At 41.8% G+C, this 13073-nt stretch overlaps 2 protein-coding genes across 3 annotated transcripts in view; both read left to right on the forward strand.

Annotated features, from left to right (window-relative positions):
- Positions 1 to 2742: 2742 nt before the first annotated feature.
- LOC311032157 (E3 SUMO-protein ligase ZBED1-like) lies at positions 2743 to 7045 on the forward strand (the record flags this gene model as incomplete). Its single annotated transcript, XM_084038808.1, has 6 exons — positions 2743 to 3628; positions 4072 to 5034; positions 5135 to 5329; positions 5420 to 5640; positions 6365 to 6512; positions 7041 to 7045. The coding sequence occupies exons 1-6, from the start codon at positions 3394 to 3396 to the stop codon at positions 7043 to 7045; spliced, it is 1767 nt and encodes a 588-aa protein (XP_083894934.1). The 5' UTR covers positions 2743 to 3393.
- A 714-nt stretch (positions 7046 to 7759) lies between these two features.
- The window catches only part of tmtc1 (transmembrane O-mannosyltransferase targeting cadherins 1), an 85309-nt gene continuing 79995 nt past the window's right edge, over positions 7760 to 13073 (forward strand). For both annotated transcript variants that reach the window (XR_014599120.1, XM_084038497.1), the window contains exon 1: positions 7760 to 8154. Coding sequence is in view for 1 of the 2 variants with exons in the window: in XM_084038497.1 (XP_083894623.1) it covers positions 7859 to 8154 (296 nt within the window). In the remaining variant the exon portion in view is untranslated. The remainder of the gene's footprint in view (positions 8155 to 13073) is intronic.

Here is a 13073-nt window from a genome sequence, read left to right on the forward strand (position 1 = left end):
GTTCATGGGTGTATGGCACAACAATGGGCCTCAGGATCTCATCACGGTATCTCTGTGCATTCAAAATGCCATCAATAAAATGCACCTGTGTTCTTCGTCCATAACAGATGCCTGCCCATACCATAACCCCACCACCACCATGGGCCACTTGATCCACAACATTGACATCAGCAAAGCGCTCACCCACACGACGCCACACACGCTGTCTGCCATCTGCCCTGAACAATGTAAACCGAGATTCATCCGTGAAGAGAACACCTCTCCAACGTGCCAGAGGCCATCGAATGTGTGCATTTGCCCACTCAAGTCTGTTACGGCGACGAGCTGGAGTCAGGTCAAGACCCCGATGAGGACGACGAGCATGCAGTTGAGCTTCCCTGAGACGGTTTCTGACAGTTTGTGCAGAAATTGTTTGGTTATGCAAACCAATTGTTTCAGCAGCTGTCTGAGTGGCTGGTCTCAGACGATCTTGGAGGTGAACCTGCTGGATGTGGAGGTCCTGGGCTGGTGTGGTTACACGTGGTCTGCGGTTGTGAGGCCGGTTGGATGTACTGCCATATTCTCTGAAACGCCTTTGGAGACGGCTTATGGTGGAGAAATGAACATTCAATGCACGAGCAACAGATCTGGTTGACATTCCTGCTGTCAGCATGCCAATTGCACGCTCCCTCAATGCTTGTGGCATCTGTGGCATTTTGCTGTGAGACAAAACTGCACATTTCAGAGTGGCCTTTTATTGTGGGCAGTATAAGGTACACCTGTGCACTAATCATGATGTCAGATCAGCATCTTGATGTGGCGCACCTGTAAGGTGGGATGGATTATCTCAGCAAAGCAGAAGTGCTCACTATCACACATTTAGACAGATTTGTGAACAATGTTTGAGAGAAATGGTAATATTGTGTATCTGGAATGAATTTTAGATCTTTAAGTCCATCTCATGAAAAATGGGAGCAAAAACAAAAGTGTTGCGTTCATATTTTTGTTGAGTGTAGTTTCAAAGCTTCAACACATACTGAAACATCGCTTTGAACTGTGTCGAAGCTGAGTTTGACGGTAAGTGGGCGGCATTTCGGTACCAGTCCCAAGTGCTAAGTGACAAAAGGAGGAGCGAGACCAGAGTGAACGTTGGTTCAGCGTTTAATCGTCGGAGTCAGCTGAAGGAGTTTCAAGGACTGAAAATTAAGCCACACCGAGGTGGCCACTTTCCTTCTTGAGCAGTAGATATGGTTAAAGCTAGCTAACGCGAACACTGGCAACACGTTGAGGGCGCATTCGCTTCGAGCAACAGCTGTGTTGTGACGTGAATGCAATGGAAGACAAACTGTCAAATAACAAGTTCTTTATTATGAACAACATTCATAATCAACATGAACATATTAAATCTCCAAAAAGATATAGTGATATAGATCCAACCCCTTCTCCATAAATCAAACAATCAATAACTTAATATATCATATAAACTCTTGTGACTAGAAGCCTGGATTACTTTTTTAATGTCAGTTCCAACCTTGAAAGTTAAGTCATACTAATGAGCTGACTGTCCATATTTCAGATGAGGGAATCCGTTTTTTGTCCCATTTACATGTTCCAGCACTAAATAGGAGAGTTAGTTCAATAACAAGAAGCATCAGTTAACCCCTATGCCCTGTTAAAAAAAAGTTATGTTGGTGCTGTCAACTACAGGATTTGTATTTTGAACTTTAAACTGCAATAGAATTATGAAAGATCAATCTTTTTCCAAATGTTTTTTTCATTGTTTTCATGAAGGGGTTCTTGTTTAATTTGTATCATGATTTAATTAATCACAATTAAAAATTAACCCTTTAGATGCCAGTTTTGATCATTGACCACTAACTGCTTTTTGAAAAATACACCATAATTCAATATTCTAAAAACAAATTTGACTTTGATTATTATTAATATTACCAATGAGTGTTCACTCAAAACGTGGGTATAATGGAAGTCTATGTAACAAATGTTTGCCTGAACAGTACCAAAGTAACCTTTTTGTTCAATCTGACATTATACAAAAAGTAACAATGCACCAAAGTCAATCTTTTCAGTTATTATTCAGATGGGTCAGCCGGTGATATTAATAATAAGAAAAAGTCAAATTTGTTTTTAGAATATTGAATTATAGTGTATTTTTCAAAAAGTGGTTAGTATATGATCAAAACTGGCGTCTATAGGGTTCATTCTTAATTGTGATCAATTAAATTAGATCTCTAATGACAAAGCAAAACCATTTTAGTTCATTTTAAAATGTTTTACTGGTTTGCAGCCAAGAATTACATAACGACACCAATGTGTTGTAAAGAGTCGACATAGAGGTCATGGGGGAGGGGCTAAAATGGGGAAATTTTGTGATTTACTTCATTTTTTACAAAACTTCGAGAAGTTTGCTGCAGAGAAATCAGTCAAATTCAGGCAAAAATAATAATATAATAATAATTTTTCACTTCCGTTTAAGGGGGTCAAAAAACTTTTTTATGGAAGCCTATGGTACACATTTTGGCCTTAACAGTACCAGTGTAACAAAAACATCTCACACAGTCAAAATTCAGTGGATATCAAAATGAAATCAAAAACACACGTCCGGATGTAATTTTTATAATTTTTAATAAATGCACCCCCAACAACACAAATTTCCCTTAACAATACCTGTGGGTTAAACAAGCAATACAGGCATTTAGTCAATCCCCCCGCGACTCTGAATACAGGATAAGCGGTAGACGATGGATGGATGGACAAAGTAAAACATAACTGAATAGTAGGGATGTGACGCTCGAAGCTGATGTTTCGAAACAGTGTCGAGCTTCCGGAACGCAAGTGTTTCGGACAGTGTTTCGAAATGTGGTTCAAAACGCCCCTGTCACGTGACCACAGGCTTCGTAGCGGTTCATTCAGGTTTCAATCGGTTTTCCAGAGGTGGCGCTTGCGGCGTGACGCAATTGCCTCATTAAACAGCTGGTTTACCTAAAACTCAAAGCCCCAGAATGCTTAAAAGCCACTCAAACACATCTCATCTTTGTGGGTTTTTGTGAGGAGAGAAATTTTGAGAGATATTGAGAGTTAGTAGAGCGATTTTGAGAGATATTGAGAGTTAGTAGAGCTATTTTGAGAGATATTGAGAGTTAGTAGAGCTATTTTGAGAGATATTGAGAGTTAGTAGAGCGATTTTGAGAGATATAGTGACATAGCGACAGCAATTTAGTGTATTCTTGCAATTGATAGTAAAGTTAGTGATATAGATTAATTGACAGGCTAGAGACAGACAGTGAGCGATAGTTTAGATAGATAAAGTGACGTTAATATTTAGGGAATAGCAGATTAGTGAAAGGTATAGGCTTAGTTGTAGTGTTTAGTCAGGCTAGTATAGATAAGCTAAAGATGGAACTTCCACATAAGAGAACACGTTCTATCGTGTGGGAGCATTTCCATTTAGAAAGCCCTAATAAGGTGAGGTGTATCATTTGCGATAGGTTCCTTTCCTATTGCAATAACACCTCTTCCATGATGCGCCACCTGAGGACCAGTCACCCTGTAGTGTTGGAAGGTGCTGCTGCTCCTGCTAGGCCTGCTGCTGCTGCTGCTGCTGCTGCTGCTGCTGGGTCAATGAACAGAGGTACGTTCGAAAATATACATGAAATCCCACGGTGTTGTGACTAGCAGGGAATGCCCAAAATGTGTTAAGTTAAAGTAAACATATAAAATGTAAGATATATTAGAACTACTAATGATTAGTATGATTCCCACGAGATTCGAACCCCGGTCGCCCGATTCTTAACTCTAAGCGTTACCATTGCGCCACCGTGCTTGTGATGGCAAACATGGGTAAACATATATTAAAGTCACAAAAGCAAAAACTTGTACATCTAAAATGTTGGATTAAATGTTTCATAAACCGTTGTAGGCTACTGCTGCTGTAAGTCCAATTTACTAACCTGATACAAGATTTGTTTAAAACAGTATTAACATAGGCTAAACTACGTGAAGATGTCCTGTATTTTCTCAAGGTAGGCCTAAGTGTAGACTATGTGTAAAAGTGAATGTTATGCTCTTTTATAGGCAGGCAGAGGGAGTTGGACGAGGCTTTGGTTGATATGGTGGTGAAAGATCTGCAACCATTCACCATTGTGGAGGACAAAGGCTTCAGGGCCTTTGTGACTAAGCTGGATCCCAGCTACATACTCCCATCCAGGAAGGCGCTGACTAAGATGGTGGACGACAAGTACAACCGCACCAAGGAGCAAGTCATGGATGATCTACAGAAGGCTGATTTTGTAAGCCTTACAGCTGACATGTGGTCATCCATGAATATGGATGGCTTCTTTGGTGTGACATGCCATTATGTCACATCTGAGGCAAAAATGAAAACGGTGCTACTTGGTGTCACCCGATTTGTAGGAACTCACACAGCCCAGCACATTATGGAGGCCAACACTGTGCTCATGGCTGAGTGGGGGATTACATCAAAGGTACAGTGCATGGTGACCGACAATGCGGCAAACATGGTCTCGAGTGTCACGCTGCAAAACCTCCGCCATCTGCCATGCTTTGCCCACTCACTGAACCTGATTGTCAAAAAGGCCCTGGAACAAACACCTGAACTACTGGACATCCGCAACAGAGCCAGAAAAGTAGTGGGACTATTCAGATCCAGCTGCAAAGCAAAGGACAAGCTTGTTCAGATTCAGACCATGATGGGCAGGCCTAACCTCAAACTGATTCAGGAGGTAGAGACCAGGTGGAACAGCACATTTGACATGCTGGAGAGACTATATGATCAGCGTGAAGCCGTAGCTGCCGCCCTTGCCAACCTGAGTAGTGATGTTAGTCCTTTGCAAAGCTTTGAATATGACCTCATAAAGGAATCCATGTCTCTTCTCCAGCCCTTTAAACAGGCAACTGTGGAGATGTCAGAGGAACAAAGAGTATCTGCATCAAAACTGATACCACTATACAGGATGCTACAGTTCAAAATGAGTGACAAATTGTCAACTGCCACACAGGAGCCAATTGTGCAGTTAGGTAAGTTGCAATAACAGTAGCCTACTATAATTGACCATACATGTCATAGCATGTTGATTGATAATTCATGTTTTGTCTTGGTTTCTGTTTTGTACATTAGGCACATGCCTTCAGAAGGAGCTACGCTCCAGATGTGGGACTTATGAGGGGTTTAGAGTGTTAGCCCTGGCAACATTGCTTGACCCACGATTCAAACACCTGGCATTTGGAAATCCTACAAAGGCCACGGCCGCTGAGCAGAAGCTGACTTCAGAGTGTGCTTCACTGATGCGCTCAGCTACAACAACACCTGATGGTGAGCAGTGTCCGTTCATTTTAGCCTAACATGGCGTAATATATGTATGCATATGCTGTATGCAACTAACTGCTCTTTTTATCAAAGTAGAGCCACAAGCAACAACGTCCTCAGAGCCATCAGCATCATCATCATCATCATCACCAACATCCACATCAGACAATTTGTGGGAGTTGTTTGATCATCGTGTTGGTGAAACGCAAAACATTCAGAGTGCCACTGCAGATGCCACAGTGGAAGTGCAGAAATATCTGACTGATGCCTTCATCCCAAGAACCGCTGACCCGTTGAAGTACTGGCAAGAGAGGAGAGTTGTTTATCCACATTTAAGTGTAATGGCAAACTAATATTTATGTATTCCAGCAACAAGTGTGCCTTGTGAAAGGATTTTTTCCAAGGCTGGGGAGGTTTTGTCCAAAACCAGAAACCGACTAAATGCCAAGACTGCAGAACAACTACTATTCTTAAATAAAAATGTATCTTGACATACAAAAAATGTGTTTTGATTTGTCCATGTTGAACCTGATTAGCATAGCCTAACTTTCCCAATTCGTTTATCCTTTCCCTACACCATGTTCTCAAGAAAAAGCCTGGGCCATCAGCCTACATTTTAAAACAGAATCATGTAGGCTACTATGAACCTGAAATAACAAAACATCTGGCAAATTTCGATGTAAAAAAATTCTATTTAAAAACACTGTTGGTGGCACTTCTTGGGAATTGAACACCGGACTTTCGGGTGTACGACGCCATTGTTCACCATTAGGCCACGTTACTTCTCGCGGTTGGGCTGACTACCTGACAGCTATTTATATTCTCTGTCTGAACCAGTTGAGTTTCACAGTCAAATTGTCATGTTAGCAAAACTGGCCACTAGATGTCACCATGGAGAACCAGGTTTCGGATTGTTTCGAAACCTCGACACAATTCCGGCACAATTGCTTCGAACGCTTCGCTGTTTCACAAAGCCTCGTTCTGCCCATCCCTACTGAATAGTTACATTCACATTATTACACAGTGTTGGTTGGTTTACAGGGCAGAGTTGATTTTAACAGTAACCGGAAGGAGGAGCTCCTGGACCTGAAACAGCTGCTGGACCTGAAACAGCTGCTGGACCCGAACCAGCTGCTGGACCCGAACCGGCTGCTGGACGCTGTTTATAGAACCAACAACATGGAGAGAAGTGGGCGATGCGCTTTTTGTAGTCCATCATTGTAGTTTCTCCACCGCAGACCCACGTCAATCATCAGCGGTCGCATTATAATGACGTATGGAGTATCCTGCTGTATCTACGGTCACGCTCACATTCCCTCCCTCGTGTCGGTTAGTTCATCGGTCTACCGACTCGGTGCGTGTAGGAAAAATATCACTCACTGCGCCCCTGCAGTCTCCGTCGAGCTGCATTGATTCCTGCAGCTGATGTTTCTGTCGGTCAGGAGAAGCAACATCCTCTTGCGCATGCGTCCGTAGGCGGGTTCTCCGTGCTGATGTCGCGTTCTTGTACACCAGTGAAGCTCGTATTCGGTAGGCTATTCCTGGCTGCGACAAGCATTCGTCCCTCCCTTCATTTAATTATTCCCAGATAAACTCCAAGGGCTTAGTAAATAAATCGACTTTCCCCAGTTATATTTTATACCAGTGTATTAAGTTTGTGCCAATCATAAGTAGGCGTTTCAGAAGCGTAATCTGTCAAGTGTCTTCATACAAACAGCATAGAATAATCAGAGCTATCCAGGCTTACTTTCTTTCTACAGAAGAATATTTTTTGTAGCAATTTGTTCCTCCTATATGAGAAGTAATTTATTTGACAATAAAGTTGTTTTCATGTCAATGTCAGTGCCATTACAAAATACTTTACTTCCCATATATCTGTGAGGATCCCCAGTCATCCAGGTCATGGTAATCTTTGAAAGTCTTAAGGAAGGCAAATGTACTTGCTTTAGTTTTTGACGACCTTTGCATCTCATCCAAGAGGCTTCTTCAGAAAGAAAAACCTATGTGGGCTCACTAATTAATTAATTAATTTTGTATTTGTTTATTGTACTTTGCACTGCTCTGTTATTTGCACTATCCTCTTTGCTGCTGTAACCCTGCAATTTTCCCCACTGTGGGACTAATAAAGAAGTATCTTATGCACATATAATTTTGTATTTAAAGACTCAAAAAGAATAGGCTAAATTATAAATAATAATAATAATTTTAAATAATAGATAATAGAATAGATACGTCAATAGATAAACAACTGATGTTGAAATACAATAAATACAGTAAACAATACGAATATCCAATTTTATTTGCATAGAAAGGAAAAATACGACAGTAGAGCAAAAGACACTTTTTTCTCTCGAAGCCGTGAGTCCGACGTTTACCGACTTCACTTGAAGGTAGCACAACACAGCGACACAGCAACACAGTCTCCGTACTCCGAAGCTCAAACGACCACTACCTGCCCGGCGGAATGGACGTATTCTCCGGCGCTCCCAGTTTCCGCCTCAGCGCAGCGGAGCCGCGGGAGAAGCCAGGCCCGAAATGACAGCGACGGGACGGGAGAAGAAAGCCCGCCCGCAGCCGCGGTTTTCCGTCCGGCCCGAGGCGGTGTGGGCTGTGGGTCACTACGCGGTGCTTGCCGCCCTGTGCGCCCTTTGCTACAGCAACTCTCTCCACGGGGAGCTGGTGCACGACGATGTGTGGGCTATCATCAACAACCCGGACGTCCGACCGGGCTCCAGCCTCAGAAACCTTTTCAGCAACGACTTCTGGGGCAAGAGGATGGCGGACAATACGAGCCACAAGTCCTACAGACCGTTATGCATCCTCACCTTCAAGTAAGTTCTCGACGGTTCCCATCTCGTTTTTGTTGACCTCGAGCTCTTAAAACGAACACTTCTTTTGCTGGTCCAACCGCTGTGTTGTTGATATTAATCTGAGGGGAGAATCCCGTTTCTAGCGCGTGAAGGCAAAACACGATATTAAAGCTGACGTCATACAACTGTCCCCTTCTGGAAAGAAGCTGCTGCAGCCTCACAGTTCACTTTACAATAATACAAGCGAAGTAGTGCACCTTTAAACCGCATTGTCGTGGCATGTAATGACAAAGTGTTCTATGGTCGATATCAATTCAGTACAGGCGATTACATCCCCGATACGTGTATGGTAGGAACAGAGTTTCACTGAGACATCTTCAATGTTTTCATTGAAAGAGTTGGAGCAGAGAGGAGCTGCACATTGACCCACAACACTGGTGTGATGGGACTGTAAGGTTGAAGGATCAAAGGAACTCAGGTGACACGAGTCAGACATATACACACAGTGTGTGTGGAACTTGTTGCACAGTGTAGTAGGACGTTCATGCTCGTGGATTTGAGGAGTGCATTGTGGGTAAGGATGTAAGGAGGAGGCGAGGTCAGTGTTGTGGAAGCAGTGGTTGAGGATGGGAAACACGTTTTTTGGGGGGGGTTTTTATGTGCAGTGGTGCAGGCAAGCATCCCTAACACGGTGGGATTATTTTCTAAATCAGCGGTTCTCAAACTTTTGGGGCCAGGGACACCTTACAGGGGAGAACATTTCCAAGGGGGTCTGTGACCCCCCTGGCTATGGGTCACGGACCCCCAGAGGTCCCTGCACCCCACTTTGAGAACCTCTGTTCTAAATGATCCTACGCTGCTGTTTGTGTGAGAAGCTCTCACAGTGTTCCTGGATGAGGAAACATGAGCCAAGCTGAACCTTACCGACACAGAAGAAGGTTGAACCGGACAAAAAACCAGCTGCTTCAAGATTGTGAGTTTCTTTCAGTTGTGTCATTTAATTGAGGGAGCAGTTTTAGAGTGAGATGCTGCATACGATAGGCCAGAGATGCGTAGCAATTCTGTTCACTCTCCTCATGATATCATTACAAGACATATTCTGCTAAACATCAACATGCTACATTATCATTATTAGCATGCAGATAGTGTGCATCTAGTTTAAAGCATTTCTGCCTCACACAATTTCAAGCTGTATCCTTTTAGTCTTATTGAATGAAACCTATTTGGCCTGGCTTCGGCCTCTTGTAGGATGAAATGTAAATGGCAAAGCATCAAATTAGCGAGGCTGCATTGTAACACAGTATTTATGTCTGTGGTTGATTGCAGTTCATTTACAGAAGCGTATTCTCTTGCTGGTCCACCTTTCCTTATTCTCTGCATTTTCACCAGCATTCACCAGTGCCTTTAACTGGCTCCAGCAAAATAGTTATACGCTTGAAGAAATAACAATTACAAGGATAGTTAGTGGTGTCCATATTGTTTTCACCTTTTTTTTTTTTTCTTTTTCCTTCTTTGATGTGAGAGGTCAGGGACACTGGATGTGTATGTGTATTATGTCCCATCCATTATCAACATAAGCAGGCCAGCTGACATTGGGTGAAGGCAGGGTTAGAGCTGGGTATCATCACTGATTTCCTGAATCGATTTGATTCTGATTCACATGGTCCGGATTCGATTTAATCTCTGATTCGATGTCAATTCGGGATGTTTCACTTACAATACCAATTTTGCTTGGATTTGAAATAGATTCTCATAAGACTAATGCTGTAAATTGTACAAGGAACCCCCTAACCTGGTGCATTATTAAACATATTAATGTTTACATTAAGAATTTACCCCAAAGCAGTAACATGAATGAACTTTTCAACTACCTTCAATAGGTCAACAAATCCCATATGTGTGGCCATGTTTTGGTTCACTACTACTAGTAGGTAGGACCCTATGAAATCCATTTATACTTTTTTTCCAGATTCCATTTTATTTTTTCCCAAATTCTGTTTTTTCTGTTTTCATTTTTCTAAATTCTGTTTTCCGTTTTAAATTTTTACAATTTGAGAGCATATTTTCCCATCAGATTGTGTCTAATCAGTAGTTGATGAATCGGAATTAAGAAATTTACTGAATAAACTCCAGTAGTTCTAATTCTAATTCCTTGTCATTCATAGACCATACACATGTGCATAAATATGTAAGTGTATGTGCAATAATTTATGGAGGAGTCACAACATACCCCCCCGACTTTCACCGTGTCTGAAGTTAGCACACCTGTGGATCCATTCGCCGCTATTTAAGTTTGACTTTCAGTTGTGAATAGGGATGGGAATTGATAAGATTTTTACGATTCCGATTCCATTATCGATATTGCTTATCAATTCGATTCTTTATCGATTCTCTTATTGATTCTAATTTGGGGAAAAAGAACAAACATTTTGATTGGCATCAAGTTTGTAAGTTTGTAAGTTTGGTAAGTTTCACCTACCGAAATTCAGGAACATCTACTGTAGCAAATGGATGCAAGCCCTTCACAACAAACTTTGTGACTGCTCGGTGACATTCATCTACCCTGGCCTGGGGCATTTTACTTTTGCCTGCCTCGATGAAAGGAGAAGCTAGAGCAGGTAGTGAGCAGCTGGAGCGAGCGCTGTCAGCCTCCGAGCTAGCCAGGCTCTCTCTCTCCTCACGGTCATCTTCTATATGTAATGCACACGGCATTCGTTTAATAGCATAACGTTAGCGTTGCATGCTTTAAAAAGAAGCAAATAGGCAGTGGGAGCTACTTACCGGAGTTTCCTTCCGTATTAATCGCAGTGGCGCACAGCTTGGCTACTGCAGCCGCTGCTGCCGGGTTGAGATGCGTCAGTCCGAAGCGTGTCAAAAACATGACACTCGTTCAAAAATATTGCATGCTTTGTGCGCAAATGTTTGTGCATATTGGTCGTATTCCCTCCCGACGCCGTTATCTCCACCTTGCAATGACTGCAAGTCGCTTTGTTGTCATTTTTTCTTGTGAAATGAAGCCACGCTTTAGAGCGTTTGAACCTAGTTGGTGCCATTGTTGTTTACGACTGCAACGCACGTGCGAAACCAGCGTAACTGAACCGCGCAGTCGTACTTGCTGAATCGAGCGTGCGTAACATGCGTAAGTTACGTGATGTCATTCGTGCTGGTTGGATTCGATTAGAGAATCGTTAGATAAACTGCCAAACGATTCCATGGAATTGAAACACACGGAACCGGTTCTCTATAGGAACCGGTTCTCGATTCCCATCCCTAGTTGTGAATCAGTTCATTTCTAAACTTTTCTGATGTGAGATTCTGTCAGCCCTGTCCCCCGGTGAAACAGACAGAGGAGAGACGCTGCTTGTGTGCCCGTTAATTACACTGTATTAAAAGATATATCCTGGGATTTTATTAATCGACATTGGAACATTCAAATGAAGATCGATTTGAATTAGAAAATCCATGATTTGAACCCAGCCCTAGGCAGGCTACACCCTGGGTCACACTATCACACAGTGGTGTTAAATACTTGACAGTTTGAAGCAGTTTTCAATAAATTAGTGAATTTAAAAGTACATGGGTCCTGTTGTTCTTTTTTTTAAATTGTGGTATCGAATTAGTATCGAGAATCGTGGAAATTCACAGGTATTTGTATCGACTACTGAAATTCTGGTATCGTGACAACCCTAATAGATACAAAATAATTATTAACTTCATTTGCAAGATCAGTATTATTTGTTTTAACTGTGTCTGGGAGCACAGTGTCTTTATGGCCCCTATTCATGACACTGTTCAACACTTTCCATGATTTCTTACAGTCTCCCTGTGAAGCCTTTATGAGTTCAGAATAATGACTACTTTTACTTTTTCTGATTGTGTGTGTAAGTTTATTCTTGTAAGTGTTGTATTTGGTTTTATTCTCTATATTTGGCTTTTAACATATATTTGGTATAGTTTATTTTTCTGTTTAATGGAGTTAGAGATTCCCCTTGTTAGCCAGGGTTTGTGTTCTTCCCTACTGCGTGTGACAATCTTACTAGGAATGGAACAGCGAATAGAATCTGTTATTTCATTTACCAGGCAATCATATGCAGTGTCTGGATCGCAGCAGAGGTAGACAGTGTTCCATACTTTAGCTTGTAGGCTTACATTCAGTTGGTACAGTGTTCTCTCATTTACTACTTTGGTTTTTACCGGGTGACATGAAGGTAAACATTTGTAGTCAAGCTTAAGATACAAAATAATTGGATAATGATCAGATATATCGGAGAGTAAAGCTCCTGATTCAAGCTTGACGTTTCGTATATTTGTGATGATGTTGTCTATGATAGTTCTAGAAGTATTCGTGACTCTAGTAAAGATGTTTATGGTTGGAAAGAAAGAGGAGGAGTGTAGTGTGTTAATGAAGTCGTTCTTGGCTGCATCTTCCTTGGAGACGTCTATATTGAAGTCTGAGGAGGACGCAGTCTTTGTTTGTTCTATCTAGTTCTGAGTCTGGGGGGCGGTAAATTACACCTACAATAATGTTTTTTCCTTTGTCATTTTTTATCTCAATAAAAAGAGTGTGAAGTCATTGACAGCGAGATCGCAGACATTGGCATGCATATTAGAACGTACATAGAGGCATACGCCACCACCAGGTCTGCTGAGTCTATTCTTATGATGTAGTTTGTAGCCGTCGAGTTTTAAGGCATCTATGTACAATTTTTCATTTAGCCATGTCTCACTACAACCAATTATGTTGAAGCAGCATTCAGTATTTGAAAGTAGAGAGGCAAGTTCATCATGATGTTTATTCAAGCTTCTAATATTAAGGTGTAGAAGTGAAAAGTTATTTACTGTATTCAGATATTTTACATGTTCAGGATCATAGTATTTACAGGTTATGTTATTGGCAACATCATGTCATCTCCATCATATGTCAAGTCATTAAATCCCAT

This window comes from Eutrigla gurnardus (genome assembly GCF_963514095.1).
Source record: "Eutrigla gurnardus genome assembly, chromosome: 21".
NCBI classification, from domain to species: Eukaryota; Metazoa; Chordata; class Actinopteri; order Perciformes; family Triglidae; genus Eutrigla; species Eutrigla gurnardus.